At 47.5% G+C, this 18,259-nt stretch overlaps 1 protein-coding gene across 1 annotated transcript in view; it reads right to left on the minus strand.

Annotated features, from left to right (window-relative positions):
- CFAP46 (cilia and flagella associated protein 46) overlaps positions 1-18,259 on the minus strand; it is a 154,228-nt gene that overhangs the window by 125,705 nt on the left and 10,264 nt on the right. Inside the window, exons 7-11 of the mRNA XM_027840508.1 lie at positions 11,853-11,976; positions 9,802-9,896; positions 8,597-8,701; positions 7,886-7,985; positions 680-778 (exon numbers count right to left, since the gene is read on the minus strand). Of these exons, the coding sequence (XP_027696309.1) occupies positions 680-778; positions 7,886-7,985; positions 8,597-8,701; positions 9,802-9,896; positions 11,853-11,976 (523 nt within the window). The remainder of the gene's footprint in view (positions 1-679; positions 779-7,885; positions 7,986-8,596; positions 8,702-9,801; positions 9,897-11,852; positions 11,977-18,259) is intronic.

Raw genomic sequence — 18,259 nt, forward strand, 5'->3', positions numbered from 1 at the left:
GAGCACAGCCTCACAGCTGGGGGCGAGCACAGTGGAATGGGGGGAAGGGGGAGCACAGCCTAACAGCTGGGGAGTATGGGGAGCACAGTGTAAGAGGTAAGAGGGAGCACAACTTAACAGCTGGGGTGGGGAGTACAGTGTAATGGAACAACATTAGGAAGGAGCACAGCTTAACAGGTAGGGGTGGGGAGCATAGTGTAATGGGGGCAAGAAGGGGGACCACAGCCTAACAGCTACGGGTAGGGAGCATGGTGTAATGGGGGGACATCAGGAGGGAGCACAGCCTAACAGCTGAGAGGTGTGGGGAGCACTGTGTAATGGGGGCATCAGGAGGGAGCACAGCCTAACGGCCAGGGGTTGGGGGCCTTCGGCTCCACTGAGACATAATGTTACTTCCCACCCATTTGCTCTGTCCCTTCTCTTCACTCTGGTTCTTAGTGGGAGTGAACACTGGGGCACAGCCTTCTCTGCTTCATCCTGGCCCCAGGCAGTGTGACCCAGTGGACTCACTGGAGGACAGATAAGAGCCAGCCCCTCCCTCCTGAGGCCTCAGTTTTCCCATCAGCAGACAGAGAGGGATGGAGAGGCACCTTCCTCTGCACCATCCTCTGCCCTGAGGGCTGCATGCTCCCATGAGGGCCGTGGGCCCCCACTCTCAGGGGAAGGGCTGGAGACTCACCTCAACAGCGCTGCGTGTATAGGCCTTAACTTTGCTGTCAATCCTCAGGATTTCCAGTTCATACTCCAGGCACTCCACCTCAATCATTCTCCCGGGGTCCTGGGGATCAGAAGGATGTCAGAGTGGCAGCCCAGCCTGCGGGGAGCATGCAGGGGCTGCCAGGGAGCCCGCTGCCCAGAGCTGACCAAGGGAGCTCCGACATGGACAGCCTTGAGACAGTCTAAGGTGTTTCATTTTCTTCCCAGTGGTCTTCCTGTCCACACAAGATCTCTGAGGAGCCTTGCCAGCCACTGGCTCATGTCCTAAGTTGCTTTCCAATCACTGGTGTGACAAATGTGGGTGTCTCTGGGCATCCAGGTCCTCTCCTCTATGAGAGCCATGAGATGCCCCGGGTGCCCCATGTGGGGTTCTGGGAAGAAATCCTGTGTGTTTTTACCCGGTGAGTTGGTCATGTTCCATTGGACCGAGGAGGAGGAAATGCTCGGAACATCCAGCAATCTGGCTACGTGGGGATCTGGCCAGCGTGACTTGGCTCCATGGACCCAAGCCTTCTCTTCCCTCCTTGTTGCCCCAAACCCTGCACCAGGTCACCTCACCACCTCCCACTTCTCTGGCCCCCATCCCTCAGCCTTCTCCAGTGTCCTCAGCCCAGTTCTCTCTCTCCCTCCTCACTTGGGCCAATCCATCCATGTGTGCAGACACACACCCAGTATGCTGGGAAAAATGTTGGCCTGGGAGTCAGTGGTACTCATCTCAAGGGCTCACCCTGGGCATCAAGGGAAGCCTGTTTCTTGGGGTTGGCCTCCAGGGGTGTGAGGCCGACAGGAGGCCAGCACCTGCCATTGTGATGCCCAGGAGGCCCTTGACCACAGGACAGCCACAGCATCTGGCTGATGCATGCCCAGTCACAGGCCATTAAGGGTTCCAACAAGTGTCTCCTTGTGTTCAGGCATTAAGTCATGTTTGACTCTTTGTAACCCCATGAACCACGGCCCCCCAGGCCCTTCTATCCTCTGCTATCTCCCAGAGTCACAGTCATTGCTTCCATGACACCATCTATCCTTGTTCTCTGCCATCCCCTTTCCCTTTTGCCTTTGATCTTTCCCAATATCAGGTTCGTTTCTAGTGAGCCCTGTCTCCTCCTCACGTGGTCAAAGTATTTAAACTTCAGCTTCAGTATCTGACCTTCTGGTGAATAGGCTGAATTAATGTCTCTAAGTATTGACTGATTTGACCTTCTTGCAGGCAAGAGATTCTCAAAAGTCTTCTCCAGCACCACAACTTGAAAGCGTCAATTCTGCGGCACTCAGCTTTCCTTATAGTCTAACTCTCACAGGTTTACATTGCTACTGGTTTTGACTGTATGGATTTTTGTTGGCAAGGTGATGTCTCTTCTTTTTAGTATGCTGTTCAGATTTTCCATAGCTTTCCTTCCAAGGAGCAGGCGTCTTCTAATTTCGTGACCGCATTTGCCATCTGCAGTGATCTTTGAGCCCAAGAATATAAAATCTGGCCCTGCTTCCATTTTTTCCTCCCTCTGTTTGCCAAGAAATGATGGGACCATTTGCCAGATCTTGGTGGGTTTTTTTGTTAAGCTTCCACCCAGCTTTTACACTGTCCTCTTCCACCCTCATCAAGAGGCTTCTTCATTCCCCTTCACTTTCTGCCATCGGAGGGCTATCATCTGCCTTTCTGAGATTGTTGGTGTTTCTCCTGACAACCTTAATTCTGGCTTTTGACTCATCCAGCCTGGCATTTCACATGATGTGCTTTACACTGCACAGAAGTTAAATAGAGAGGGAGACAATGTACGGCCTCATCTACTCCTTCCCCAACCTGAACCAATCGGTTGTTTCACGATTGGTGCTAACTTTGCTGCTGGGCCCACAGACAGGCTCCTCAGGAGACAAGGAAGATGATCTGGTCCTCCCGTCTCGTTCCATTGTGATCCGCACAGTCAAAGGCTTCAGTGCAGTCGATAAAGCAGAAGCAGATGGTTTTCTGGAGCTCCCTCGCCTTCTCCAGAATCCAGCTAATGGGGCAATTTGCTCTCTACTTCCTCCGCCTCTGCGAAAACCAGCCTGCTCTCCTGGCGATTCTTGGTTCTCCTCTCGCTGAAGCTGGCCTGCAGAATCTTAACCTCGCTGGCGGGTGACACGAGCACAAATGTTAGGTAACTTGAACATTCCTCGGCATTGCCCTTCTTTAGGACTGAGACAAAACCTGATCTTTTCCAATCCAGGGGCTGCTGTTGAGTTTCTCAAATTTGCCTCAATATTAAAGCACAACACTTTGACAGCATCATCTTTTTTTTTTAAATAACGTCCTGATTTCTCACAGAGTCACTAGCTTCCATTTGCTCCATCCTAATTTTTAAGGAAGTATTTTCTTCAGTAAGCTTTTGGACTTCCTTTTCCATTTGGCCAATTTTGCTTTTTAGGGCATTCTCCTCCTCATTGGCTTTTTGGACCTCTTTTGCCATTTGGGTTAGTCAATTTTTTAAGGTGTTATTTTCTTCAGAATTTTTTTTTGGTTTCCTTTAGCAAGTTGTTGATTTGTTTTTCATGATTTTTCTTGCATCACTCTCAGTTTTTCCTCTCCTTCTCTTACTTGCTTCTCTAAATCCTTTTTGAGCTCTTCCATGCCTGAGACCAATTCATATTTTTCTTAGAGGCTTTGGATGTAGGAGCTTTGACTTTGTTGTCTTCCTTTCTTTCTTTTTTTTTTTTTTGGAGAGGCAGTTGGGGTTAAGTGACTTGCTCAGGGTCATGCAGCTAGTAAGTGTCAAGTGTCTGAGGTCGGATTTGAACTCAGGCCCTCCTGACTCCAGGGCTGGAGCTCTATCAACTGCACCACCTTGCTGCCCCCTTGTTGTCTTCTTCTGGTTGTATGTTTTGATTTTCTTTGTCACCAAAGTAAGATTCTATGGTCTGACTTTTTTGCATAGTTTGCTCATGTTCCCAGTCAATTACTTGACTATTAAACTCTTTGTTAAGGTAGGGGTCTGCTTCCACTGTAGAGAATGTACTGTCCCAAGCTTCAGGGGTTTTGTGCAGCTGTTTTCAGAGATACTTCTAGAGACCTCTAAATTCTCAGTTCTTCCAAGGTGGTATGATCAAAGGCGAGGTGTTTACTCCTTTCCTGGCCTGTGCTCTGGTCTGTGAGTGACCACAAGCACTCTTTTCTGCCTCGGAACTGTGAGGATGATTCCCTCTCCACCACCACTATAAGCTCCACCATGCCAGCACTCATTCTCACCCCACAACCGCCACCCAGAACTGTGACCCAGATCCAAGCACGGGCAAAGCAAGAGAATCCTGCCTCAGCATCAGCAAAGAGATCCCTGCAATCTGCCTCTGATCAGCCACTTGATTCCCCCTCAGTCAGTGGGTCAAGAGCTCCAGAAGCCGCCGCCGCTCTGGGGGTGTGCCAGGACTGGGACCAGACTGAACTTCTCTCTCACCAAGGTCTGACAGACTTTTCCTACTGACCTTCTAAGTTGTCTTTGGTGTTCATGGGTTGAGAAGTCTGGAAACCGCCACAGCTGCCTGTGATTCAGTCCTCTGAGGCTGCTCCAGGTTTGCTGAGGCCCTGTCTTTGCCTGTGCCGCCCACGCTGAACTAAGCTCCTTTTCCAACCCTTTTCCAATCAACCATCCAGGTTGTCTTGGGCTGGAAATTTGTTTCACTCTTTGTGTGGGTTCTGCTGCTCTAGAATTTGTTTAGAGCCATTTTTATAGGCATTTAGAGGGGTTTTCGGGGAGAGCTCAAGTGAATCACTGCTTTTACTCTGCCATCTTGGCTCCCTCCTCCAGTTTCTTAACATCATCTCTTAGGATTTTAAGAAGCTCAGCTGGAATTCCGTCACCTCCACTGGCCTTGTCATTAGCAATGCTTGCTAAGGCCCACATGACTTCATTCTCCAGGATATCTGGTTCCAGATCAGTAGCCACACCATTGTGGTTATCAGGGACTTTAAGATCTGTCTTAGATGGCTCTTTTGTGCATTCTTGATGCCTCTTCATAATCTCTTCTACTTATTAAATCCCGACCATTTTTGTTCTTCTTTTATCATGCCCATTTTTGCATGAAACTTGTCCTTGACATCTCCAATTTTCTTGAAAACATCTTTTTCCATTCCATTGTTTTCTTCCAATTTTTTGGCATTGCTCATTTAAAAAAGCCTTATCTCTCCTCACTCTCCTCTGGAATTGTACATTCAGTTGGTGACCTCTTTCCCTTCCACTTTCCTTCTTTCCTTAGCTCTCTGGAAAGCCCCATCAGATGCCATTTTGCTTCCTCCCTCTTCTTTTTCTTTGGGATGCTTTTTGTTGCTGCCTCCCGTACAACATCGCGAGCCCAGTTCTTCAGGCTCTCCGTCTACCACATCTGATCCCTAAGTCTAGTCATTGCCTCTGCTTCATCTTCATGAGGAATGCTATTTAGGAGTAGGTGCTCAGAGGCCCCAGGCCGACGCTGCCAGGTGCGCTGGCCTCCCCAGAGGCCAGAGGGAGTCCTGGGAAGGGTCTGGACACACAATGGGACAATCGCCTGTCTTATCTTAGAGTCAACCAGAGGCCAGGAGTTCACTCGAGAGAGATAGAAATGGGACGGAAGCAGAGAACCGAGAGATAGTCACAAGCCTCCTCAACGGTGGCGCCTTGAGTGCCACAACTTTCATCCGTACCAGCTCTCTTGGGCCACAGAGGCAGGAGTCACATGGACATGAGGGACCATTACTTGCTCATCCCTGCCCACCGAGGCTTACAACGAGCTAGTCATTGAACACCTAAAATGGGGTCGCAAACCCCTCCATCTCCCCATTAACTAGATGCTTCCCAGAAGAGGCTCTCGGGATATCAGCCCCTATCCTCAGGAAAACAGAGCGAGCTTGGAAGGTGTCCTGGCAGCCCCCACCATCCCTGCACCTTCCCCCCTCCCTCTCTGCTCCCCCAGACTGCGGCCTGTCTGCATGGGTGCCGTTGAGGTCTGTGTGTCTAGCGTCCGAGGCAGGGCCTCACCCAGAGGATCACCCAATCACTGAATCTCAGTGACCAGGGAGCCTCCTGGAGCCTCTCCCATGGCCCCGCACATGACCATGCAGAGGACACTCTCCCAGCCCCTGGCCTCCCGGGCCTCCCGCTCTCTGCTCCCACTCCGGCCTCTCTCTCACTAGAGGCTGGCTGCTGTGTTGTCCCAACATTCCCTTCTCTGGCTCTGGGTCAGCCGTCCTGGACACTTGAAGTGTGCATCCCTTCCCCTCCAGGCCTGCTTCCCTGGAGGCCCATGCCCTTCATGCCTCTTCCTTTCCATCCTTCAGGGCTGAACGTCTAGCCCAGCGGGGGGTCCCCTGCAGGCCTGGTGAGCTGCAGTCTCCATCATCAGAGACAGAGACCAGGGGTCCCTCTCAGATGGCAGGCAGGCAACTTCTATGTGCATGTGTTCCATGCTCACTCAGGCTAATTCCCTGGCCATTCTCCTCCTGCCCCTGGAAAGGGCTCTTCTGGCAGAGGCACAAACATTTCTCAATAGAAATGTTCTCTTGAATTTTATTTTTGACAGCCTCGGTGCCCAGAGCTGGCCTGGGGCACATCGCTGCCTTCTTGACCCCTCCTCATTGGGCCCCCTCCACTCTCACCCTCACGTCCCCGGCCCATGTGTGTCCAGTCCCCCTCTCAGGCTGGGCACCAGGGGAGTTCTGGAGCTCCCATGAGATGCACAGTCATATACAATGGGGCCCCGGGAGAGCAAACAGAAGCTCTCTTGGCCGGGCCAGAGGGAGAGGCATGCTGTCCAGCTCACCCCTTGGGACACTCACTGCCATGCAAGGTCCAGACCTCACTCCCCAGTCGTTCTCTCCGCTCTGATTTCCTCTTTGAGTTTCCACGTCCCTTAGAGACCATCACATACAGCCAAGCACTGGCTGATGACTTAATTCTGTGTGGGCTGTGGGATTCCTTCCCCCTTCCCGCCACAGCCCCCTGTCACTAGGTCCCCTGTGGATCCTCAAGGCCAGGGGTTAGGCCTTCCACTTCTTAGTCACATCAATTCAGCACACATTAAACACCTCCAATGTATGAGGCACTGTGTGAGACAGAAGGGATGCAGAGATGGGAGTGAGGGCAGACTCTGTTATCTCTGACTGAGGGGCCAATGGAGGAGGAAACCTGGGAAAGGAGAGGGAGCTGGGGGCCCTCAGGGCTCCCCTGAGGCCACAGGCGCCAGAGAGCCAAGCCCTGAAGGAAGCCAAGGATGCACAGAGGAGGGGTGTGGGAATGGTACTCCTGGCATGGGGGACAGCCTGTACAAGAGCTTGGCAGCTGGAAGAACAGGAGAGAGGCAGAGACTGAGAAGACCACCTGTGTGAATCCTGGAGGAAAGCTTTCATTGCCCCACATCTGAGGGGACAGAAGCTTCCAGAGCAGGGAGTGACGTGGTCAGACTGTGCCTTAAGGTTTTGGCAGCTGTGGGAATTAGAGAGGAAAGAGGCAGGAGCAGGAGAGGGAGGAGGAGGAGAGAGAGGAGGAGGAGAGAGAGGAGGCTGCCCTGCTCCAGGCACAGACAGGTTTGGGGGGGGGGTCTGAACTTGGGTGGGGGGAGGGACGATGACAGATAATACCAATGGTCATGTCAATAATACTTATCTGGGACCCACTCCGTGATCTCCCTGGGGTGGGGAACTCCCAGGTGGTGAAACTCCCTCTGCCAATCTGCCGTTACTATCCCATGCTCTAAGTGACCTTGACCTGCACGGTCGGAGTGAGACTTGAACCTGGTTCTTCCTGGCTCCTAGGTCGGCTCTTTCGCCTTGACACACCCCTGCGTCTTACTCACAATATCAGAAAGTAACAGTTGACATTTCTACTGCCATTTCAGGCTTGTGAAGCACCCTACAGACATCCTCTCACTGGACTCTCCCAGCTGCCCCACACAGTAGGTGTTTCTATTATTCCCATTTCACAGAAAGGAACACTGAGAAGTCCCCAGCATCAGATGGGGGCTCAATCAGGGTCCTCCTGCCTCCAAGTTCCACACTTGGCCCAGCCTCTCCTCAAACTTGGTGGGCTCTGACCGGGCCTCAGAGGGGTCACGGGTCCATAGGGAGGCGCCACCTATATTCAGGGCATATTGGGCACTGCAGTGGCCCCTGCTTCCTGAGCTGTGGGGTGGTGAAGGCGCACCCACCTGACTATGCAGGGATACTCACCGTCTGTTTAATGGCTTTCAGGTCTTTGACACAGGCATTGGAAATCTCGACGCACTTCAAGCTCAATGAAAGACGGGCTAATTGTAAGAGCAGCGGGATCCTGGAGGGATGAGAGGCCGTGAACATGCAGACACAGCACCGCAGGTGGGACTGTGTGCCTGGGGGGCATCCTGGTCTCATGGGACTCAGAGGAATTAGCCCTCCCTCACCCACTCTTCCCTGTCCCTGAGGGAGCCAGGACCTTGGGGCAGGGCCACCCCCAGACGTCTCCTGGTTAGTTCCTGTGCCAACTCTGGTCATCTCCTCCTTTCCTGCCCTCCCCAGCCATGGCTTCATTCTAATGAAGCCCCAAGGACAGCCATGCCCCTCTCCCGAAACCCCCCCAGCCTGAGCAAGGGCACTGCCACCGCCAGGGAGGGTAGCGGGTCTTGCTGATAGCCCCAGATGCCCAGCCGGCCTCCCCAGGGCCTACAGCAGGGGGTCCCACCTGGACCCCCACCTCCCTGCCGCACAGGCAGGTGAGGCTGACTCTGTCTCCACTGGATGTGGGAGTGACCACACACTGGAGAGGCCCAGGGAGGGTCTATAAGCACGGGGAATACTCTGACTATGGGGTCAAACCCTCTTCCCGTGAAGGTGAACTTCCCCTTGGGAAGGGTTCTTGTGACCTGGCAGAGCCCAGAGGCCACCGCCCAAGGACAGGACACTCACTTTTCGTCCTCGATGGATTTCTGGTCCTGATACTGCTGTAGGAGTTCATAGGCCTCCTTCAGGTACTTGGTGGTTTCCTGCAGGGGCAATTTCTTGTTCGCTTGCCTGAACAACACAATTCAATGAGGAATGGGGGCCACAGGACCCCGAGCCCCTTCCAGCTTCCCCCAGAGCTTGAAGAAAAGTCCCCAGCCTTGGCTTGCATCAGGGCTCCATGGAATCTGGAGGGGCCTGCCCAGGCCTTCAGGCTGGAGAACAGAGAACGAGGCCTGGCCTCCCCCTCCAACAGCCCCATTCTGTCCCCCTCAGAGACCCAGAGCCAAGGTCTTGGTATCTCTTCTCTGTCCCTTCAAGGAAGAGGTGGGAGAGCAAGGAGAAGGCCTGGGCCGTGGTACCAAGGCTGGACATGAGCTCTAAGCCTTCACCACACCCACTGTCAACCTTTCCAGTAATAAGACTGACCCTAGCTTCTGCATTCACTGCCCCAGAAATGAGTCATATCCTTAGGGAGAGAGGGGGAGGTTGCAGAAGGGGGAGAGAGAGGGGTGGGGGGGGAAGAGGGGAAGAGAGAGAGAGAGAGAGAGAGAAGAGAGGAAAGAGAAAGAGAGAGAAGAGAGGAGAGAGGAGAGAGAGAGAGGGAGAGGGAGGGGGGAGAGAGAGAGAGAGAGAGGGAGGAGGGAGGAATAAGGAGAGAAAGAGATAAAGAAAGAGGGATATATACATACATATATATATATATATATATATATACACATACACACACATATAGTAGTAGTAGTAATGGTTAATATTTACATAGTACTTACTATGTGCCAGACACTGGCATGAATTTAGGATTAGGTTCTCACAATAACCCTGGGAGGGAGGTGCTGTTATTATCCCATTTTACAAGTGAGGAGACTGAGGCAAAGAGGTGAAGTGACTTGCCCAGGGTCCCGCAGCTAGTAATTGTCTAGGGCCAGATTTGAACTCCAGCCTCTCTGACTCCAAGTCAGGTGCTCTGTGCCTCGTAGCCGCCCAGATGAGTAACAGGGAGCAGAGGGCAGTGAGAGTCCGGGCCAGATGGACCCTCAGCACAGACGAAACTTGTTTGCATTCTCAGGCAGCCCCTGAAGACCCTCCCAGGCCCTGCCCTTATTGTGGTTTCTGAACATTTTTGGTTTTAGTGGGTTTGGGGAGGAGACAGTTGCTGGTCTGCTACTTACGATTTTAACGTGTTGATATTAAAAAGGATGGACAAGCTGATGGAGTCTTTCATTTCTTCCTCTATTTTTGTCATGTCCATGAGCTTGTGCTGTACCTAGTAGGGAAAGAGGCAGAAGTGTCAGAGCAGGAAAACCTCCCCCAGGCCCCACCTCCTGCTCCCCAGGGCCCTCCCCCAGGCCTTCCTGACTGCTCCCGGGACACCTGGCAGCCACACCTTAGCTGGGAACGCAGGGTGATCCACCCACGTTAGAGCTGACCTAAGCCTGCGTCCCAGGGCACCCCGATGCGGGGGCAGCGCCATGGAAGCAGCACACAGCAGCCAGAGTGGGTCCTTCTCCACCTCCTACCCTGGACAGCTCCTTGCCCAGCTCAAGGCGCCTCTGCCAAGGGACAGTGGAGCCCCCTTTGACGGCAGGACTAGGCTCAGCCCTTAGGATGGGGAAAAGCCAATGGCCCTCGGGGCTGCGGGCCCCACTGCCTCGGCCTAGCCATCGGAGCTGCCCGCGGGTTGTCCTGGACCCCTCCAGGTGGTCTGGGTGGGGTAGCACCATCACAGGCTCTCACTGTCCCACAACCCTCACTACACTCGCACTTGTCCAGTGTGTCTGACTCTTGTCCCCATTGGGGTCTTCTTGGCAGAGATACTGGAGTGGTTTGCCATTTCCTTCTCCAGCTCATTTTACAGATGAGGAAACCGAGGCAAACAGGGTGAAGCGACTTGCCCCGAATCACACAGTTAGGAAGTGTGTGAGGCCAAATTTGAACTGGGGTCTTCCTGACTTCAGGCCTGGTGTTCTTCAGGGGATAGACCCAGAATCTCAGCACTGCCTGAAGGATCCCACCCAGAGTCAGAGACTCCCAGAGTGGTCCAGTGGCCTTCAGTGGGGTGGCAGGAGGGGGTGGTCCCCAATTTGGCACAGCTTTCATCCTGGAAGTTTTCTGATATCAAGATCAAATCAGCCTCTTTGCAATCTCCCCCCACCCCCAGTGCTGACCTCTGGAGAAAACAAGGCTGGCCCTCCCCCCAGGGATGACCCATCTTATACTGGGCATCTCTGTGACCCCTGCACTCTTTGGCCGACCCCCACAATCCCACACATGTCCACCCCTCTCACTGCCCCTCCCCCCAGGATCCCGGGCTGGTCTATACCACCAAACCACACCAACCCAGAATCTACTTTTTTCTGTTGTTCATTTTTTTAAACATAGTGTTACTGATATCATCTACACTTCCAACGTGCTTCTCCCCCCTTTCCCACCACAAAGCCATCTCTTAGAACAAACAATAAAGGGGGGGCAGAGAAAATCAATTTAGCAAAACTGGCCAACACCTTGGAAAAAACAGATATTGTCCGTAAAGCTCCATGCCCATGGACCCCATCTCTGCAGAGAATGGTCCTTCTCATAGCTTATCTTTGGGGCTCAGTTCCGTCCTTATTTCCCAGCGGTCCTCTCTTCCCCCTGCCAAGCAGGTGTCCAGGCATATGCTGAACAGAGCTGGAGCAGGGGATGGCAATGCCCATCTCCTCCCCAGCCCCTCAGTTCTTGATATCTACATCCACTCTCTTGCTTTCTAAGTGGGTGTGAACTTGAGATGGCTAGATGGTGCATTGGATACAGTGCTGGGCCTAGGGTCAGAAAGACCTGACTTCAAATCCAGGCTCAGATACTTAATAGCTCAACCTCCATTTGCCTCAGTTTCCTCTACTGTAAATTGGGGATGCTAGTAGGACCCACTTCCCAGGGGTGTTGTGAGGATCAAAAGAGATAATATTGGCAAAAAGCAATTTGCACAGTGGCTGGCATATCGTAGGGGCTAGATAAACACTGGTTGTCATTATTATTAGCTTGGTTACAAAGTGCTGCAAGCAGAGGTCATGTCAAGTGCCAGACTCATCAGCACCTGGAGAAAGCACCCAGCTACCCTCCAGCCACCCTCTGTCTGCTATTGCCTCCTTTTAGACACCCAAGGGATGCTCTTCTAGCTGTTTTTGAATTCACTAACTTCTTCATCTCAAAACCCTGAATGTACTTTTAAAGGCCACCTCACCATGATGGAAAATATGCGTTGGTATCTGTGTGGGGCATTCGTCTTAATGAACAGGGCGGCGTTAGCACAGAATTTCACAGCAGCCTCCATTTTGCCAGCCTCCAGATAACATTCCAAGAGCTCTCTGCAAAAGGAAGACATGAAAGCCTGGAGCAGATCTTCTGGAATACTCCCAGCCAGGGAGCTGGGCCACTCACCCTCTGCTGCACTTCAGGAAGTCCCTCATCCCTGAAAGCCCTGAGACACCCACCCACGGGTGCTGTGCTCTCACACTGCCCTCCCCCAACAAAACAAATCACAAAATGAAAGGGACCTCCCAGCCTTGCCTGTCATGGCTGGTGCATGGTACACAGTAGGTGCTTAATGATTGTTGACTGGAATTCCCTTGACTGAGAGGTGGAACCTCCCATTGTTTGAATTTGCATTTCTTCCTATTAGTGATCTGGGGCAAGTTTACAGATGATTGTGGTCCGCTTGCTTGTCTGTCCTCTTTTGGAAGGTGCCTGCTCATCTCTTTTATCATTTATGGGGGAATGATAATAATGATAACAATTACTAATATTTATATAGCACCAACTATGTGCCAGACACTTTGCTAAGTGCTTTACAGTTATTATATTGATCCTTACAATAACCCTGGGAGGTCAGTGCTATTATTATCCCCATTCACAGATAAGTCAACTGAGGCAAACACATTAAGTCACTTGCCTAGAGTCATATAGCTACTAAGTGTCTGGGGCTGGATTTGAATTCAGGTCTCCTTGACTTCAGGCCTGGCGCACTATCTACTTCACCACCTAGCTGTCCCAATTGTGTCAGTTCTCTGTTTCTCTTGAATGCCAGCCCTTTATCAGAGAAACTCGCCACAAAGATTTCTCCCAGTTCCGTTTTCTTTCTAATTTTAATTGTGTTGATTGTTTCTGCCAAAGCTTTTCATGTTCCTGTAGCCCAAACATTCCCCTGAATCTCGTAGGCTCATTTCTTTCCCTTCCACAAGGGCTCTTCCCATAATTATTCCTTCTTTTTTCAAATCTGCTTCAGCCTCAATCTTCAATCTTTGGCATATAACCTAAAATTCACCTCTGATCAATTCTGCTTCTGCCTCTAACTTCCAACTCTCACCCTAACCCCAATTCTTCGTCCCAAACAAAGCTCATCGGTTTGGGACTCTCCTGGTAGGAGAAGCTGATGGAACCCTCTTGGTGCCAGTAGACTGTTTCCTGGTTTTCCAAGGTGTCTCTGTCAAGTGAGGGAACCTCGCCTCCAGAACTAGAGTCCTACTGCTTCCTGTCATTACATGTCACTGGTCAGAGGCTCTGGCGTCTGACTTACCTCACCTGTTTTAGGGATCATTTTGTCTATGAAAAGGTGCAATGTTGCTCGGAGATCTGGCACCGCAAGACCCACTCCCACCCTGTCCTTCCCGCTTTTGACATTATTTCCTTTGAAATTTTGGAGTTTTTGTCCATCCAGATGAATCGTGTTGTCATTTTGTCTAGTAACCTTTAGAGAATTCAATTGGTAGGACATTAAATCTGTAATTAGTGTAGGTAGTATTGCTGTTTTTTTTTTTCACATTAGCACAGTTTAACAATGAACAATCAATACCTACTTATTTAAAGCTTCTCTAATTTCTGAACCTAGAAAATCAACTAAAAACTAGTTGAAATAATTCACAATTTCAGCAAAGTTGCAAGATATAAATAAATCCACACATATCATCATCACTTCTATATACTACCAAAAAAACCTAGCAGGAAGAGATAGAAAGAGAAATTCCATTTAAAATAACTGCAGACAATATAAAATGCTTGGGAGTCTACCTGCCAGGACAAGCCCAGGGACTATACGAACACAATTACAAAACACTTTTCACACAAATACAGATCTAAACAATTGGAAAAATTATTAATTGCTCATGGGTAGGCTGAGTCAATATAATAAAAATGACAATACTACCTAAATCATTTATTCAGTGACATGCCAATCAAACTACCAAAGAATTATTTTATAGAGCTAGAAAAAATAATAACAAAATTCATCTGGAAAAACAAAAGGTCCAGAATACCAAAGGAATCAATGAAAAATAAAAGTGAGGCAAAGCAGCCTACCAGTACCAGATCTCATACTGTATTGCAAAACAGTAATCATCAACACAATATGGGGCTTGCTAAGAAATAGAGTGGTGGATCAGTGGCATAGATTAGGTACACAAGACACAGTAGTAAACGACCATAGTAATTTAGTGCTTGATAAATCCAAAGACCCATGCATTTGGGACAAGAGCTCACTATTTGACAAAAACATCTGGGAAAACTGGAAAGCATTTTGGCAGAAACTAGGCATAGGCCAACGTCTCACACCACGTGACAAGATAAGGTCAAAATGGATAAATGATTTGGACACAAATGGTGATACCATAAGTAAATCAGGTGAGCAAGGAAAAAAAGTGCCTGTCAGATCTATGGATAAGAGAAGAGTTTATGGCCAAACAAGAGACAGAGGCAATTATAGGATAAATAAATTTGATTACATAAAATTAAAAAGCTTTTGCACAAACCTAATGCAGCCAAAATTCGGAGGAAAACAAGAATCTAGAAAAAAAAACTTTTAAGCAAGTTTCTCTGATAAAGGCCTTCATTTCTCAAATATATAGAAAACAGCACCAAATATATAAAAATAAGAACCATTCCCCAGTTGATAAATGGTCAAAAGATATAAATGGGCAGTTTTCAGAAGAAGAAATAAAAGCTATCAACAGTCACAGAAAAAAAATGCTCTAAGTCATTATTAGAGACATGCAAATTAAAACAATTCTGAGGTGCCCTCCTTCACACCTATCAGATTGACTAATATGACAGAAATGGAAAATGATAAATGTTGGACAGGATGTAGGAAAACTGGGACACTAAGGCACCGTTGGTGGACTATGACCTAGTCCAACCATTCTGGAGAACAATTTGGAACCGTACCCAAAAGGCTATCAAACTGTGCATACCCTTTGATCAGCAATATCACTACTAGGTCTGCATCCCAAAGAGATCAAAGAAAAGGGAAAAGGACCTATGTGTGTGACACATTTCCTAGCAACAGCTCTTTTATGGTGGCAAAGAACTGGAAATTGAGAGGATGCTCATGAATTGGGGAATGGCTGAACAATGTGTGGTATATAATTGTGATGGAACACTATTGTGCTATAAGAAATGATGAACGGGCTGCTTTCAGAACTTAACATGAACTGATGCAAAGTGAAGTGAGCAGAATCAGAAGAACATTGTAAAGAGTAATAGCAATATTGTACAATGATCAACTGTGAAAGACTTAGTTATTCTCAACAATACAATTCCAAAGGACCCAGGATGAAAAATGCTAGCCACCTCCAGAGAGAGAACTGATTAACTATGAATGCGGATTGAAGCCCACTTTTTAAAAACTTTCTTTATTTTTATTATTTTATTTTGTTTGTGCTTTCCTTTGCAAAATGGCTAATATGGAAATATAGTTGGCATGATCTCACATGTATAATTAAAATCAAATTTCTTGCCTTCTTAAGGAGGGGGGAGAAATGGGAGGGAAGAAGTGAATCTGGAACTCAAAATTAAGAAAAAAAGATTGTTAAAATTTTTATTCCATGTAATTGTGGAATATCTAACAAAACAATTTTAAAAAGCTTCTCTTAATTTCTGTAAAGAATGTAGTTGTATTTACATGATTCCTGGGTGTGCCTTGGGGACAGAATTGCAGATATTTTATATCTTTCCACATTCTGTAGTTAATTTCCATGGAATTCCTTTTTCCATCTCTTCCTGCTGAGTTTTATTGGTAGCACAGAGAAAGGCTGAAGTCTGTGGGCCTAGTTTATATCCTGCTACCTAGATGAAATTACTGCACAAATGATTTTTTGTTGAATCTCTAAAGGGATCATTGTGTTTCATCTCCACCTCTGCTTCTTCTCTCAATGACTTTAGCGTGTCCATTTGCAATAACTATTCTACCTAAAACTATATTAAATAATAACAGTGATAATAACAGATAGCCTGGCTTTGCCTACCTGGAAAGGCCACTGACATTTCTCCATTACTGATAATACTAGGTCTTGGTTTAGATCGCAACTAATAGAAGATCTCATTAATGGTTTTAACAGAAATGAGGGCATAATTTATCCAAAGCTTTTTTTCAGCATCCTTTATATGATCATGTGATTTTTACTATTACTATAATGTGATTGATGTGGTCTATCATTTTTATAGTTTTCCTTATATTGGAGCAAGTTGGTATTAGATCACTAGTGTAAACGTGACCTGGTCCCAGTTGACTACCTTCGTGATATATTGCTAATATTTTATTCACTATTTTGGCCCCAGTGTTGGAGATATTGGTCTGTAGTTTTCTTTGTCTGCTTTATCCATCTCTGCTTAAGGAACCATATTGTCTTATTGGAGGAGTTTGGTGGGATGCCTTCTTTCTGTTTATGCTGACAGAATACATAATATGGGAGTTAAACTTTGAATGTTTGACAGAATACATTGGTGAATCCATCTGATCCTGGATCTTTTTCTTTGAGGCATCATTGATGGCTTGTTTGATTTTTCTGAAATTGGATTACTGTAGTTACAATCTCTATTTCTTGTTCTGGGCATTTTATATTTTTGTAAATATTCACCTGTCATATTGATCAGTTTTCTTGTCCCATCACTGGGAAAGAATTTATGATAATTTCCTTTGTTCCGAAATCTCCATTTTCATTAGCATAGTAATTTGCTTTTCCTCCCCTTTTAAAATCAAATTAGCTAAGCTGATATAATTTTGTTTAAAAAAACAGCTTCTAGCTCTATTTAGAAATTTAATTGGTTTATTCTTTGATTTTCAGAATTTCCATTCTCGTGTTTAGTTTTTTTTCAGTTGTTCCTTTCCTATTTTGTCATGATTATTTTTAGTTGCAATCTCACTACAGTGACCTGTTCTTTCTTTGTTGAGGAAAGTGCTTAGAGAGATAAAAGTTCCACTGAGGATTGCGTTGGCTGCCTTCCAAAAGTACTAGGTTGTCTCATTGTTGTATTTTGTGAAATTATCTATTGTTGTGATTTGTTCTTCAGCCCCCCCAGTTATTTAGGATTGCTGAGCCTACATTCAAGTTGGATTCTTTCTTCTTTGTGCTAGAAATATTTTTGTACATGTGGGTCCTTTTCCCATGTGTATGATCTCTTTGAGATACAGCCCTAGAAGTGCTATTGCTGGGTCAAAGGGTATGCACAGTTTTATAGCCCTTTGGGCATAGTTCCAAATTGCTCTCCAAAATGGTTGGATCAGTTCACAACTCTACCAACAATGCATTAGTGTTCTAATTTTCCCACATCTTCTCTAACATTTATCATTTTCCTTTTTTGTCAAGTGTGAGGTAGTACTTCAGAGTTGTTTTGATTTGCATTTCTCTAATCAATAATGATTTAGAGCATTTTTCCATATGACTATAGATGGCTTTAATTTCTCCATCTGAAAACTGCCTGTTCATATCCTTTGACCATTTATCAACTGGGGAATGACTTGTATTCTCATCAATTTGACTCAGTTTTCTATACATTTTAGAAATCAGGCCTTTATCAAAGGCACTGGTTGTAAAAATTCTTTCCCAGTTTTCTGCTTCCCTCCTAATCTTGGATGCATTGACTTTGTTTGTGCAAAAACTTTTCAATTTAATGTGATCAAAATTGTCCATTTTGCATTTCATAATGTCCTCTATCTCTTGTTTGGATTCTTTCTTCTTTGTGGCTGATCATTTTGACCATTTCATAAAATTGGTGGTGGTCTAAAAGGGGGCATTTGGTATTTTACCCTTTCTACATTGGGTCAGGTTTTAAATGCCCTATAGCTCAGTCATCACCACCTAGGATAGCTACATGGCCCAGTGGATGGAGCACAGAGCCTGGAGTCTGGAAGACCTGAGTTCAAATCAGACACTTCCTAGCTGTGTGACCCTGGGCAAGTCACCTCACCCTGTTTGCCTATAAAATTGAGCTGAAGAAGGAAATGGCAAAACTACCCCAGCATTTTTGCCAAAAACAAAACAAAACAAAAAACAAATGGGGTCACGGACAGTCAGATATGACTGAACAACACCAGCATGGTTCGTTTTCTAAAGTGGGTCAGGTACAGCTGAGCATGTGTAGACTTCAATCCCAATTCAGTACCAGACAGAATTCTGTCATGTCCGACTTTCCCAAAGTTCTCTTCAGGTCATTAATCTGGGTACCGTTTGTCAGATTCTCTGGTTTTCAGAGGGGACACTGGGGTCCCCAGCTCTGATACTTTGCTTATTTCTCTCCATAATTCGCTTATCTTTTCCTTTAAGTAATTAGAGGCTTTCTGAGTGATGCACACATATTAAGTCAATAATGGATTGATTTCAA

This window comes from Vombatus ursinus, unplaced genomic scaffold (assembly GCF_900497805.2).
Source record: "Vombatus ursinus unplaced genomic scaffold, bare-nosed wombat genome assembly UNPS02014845.1, whole genome shotgun sequence".
In the NCBI taxonomy this organism is placed as follows: domain Eukaryota; kingdom Metazoa; phylum Chordata; class Mammalia; order Diprotodontia; family Vombatidae; genus Vombatus; species Vombatus ursinus.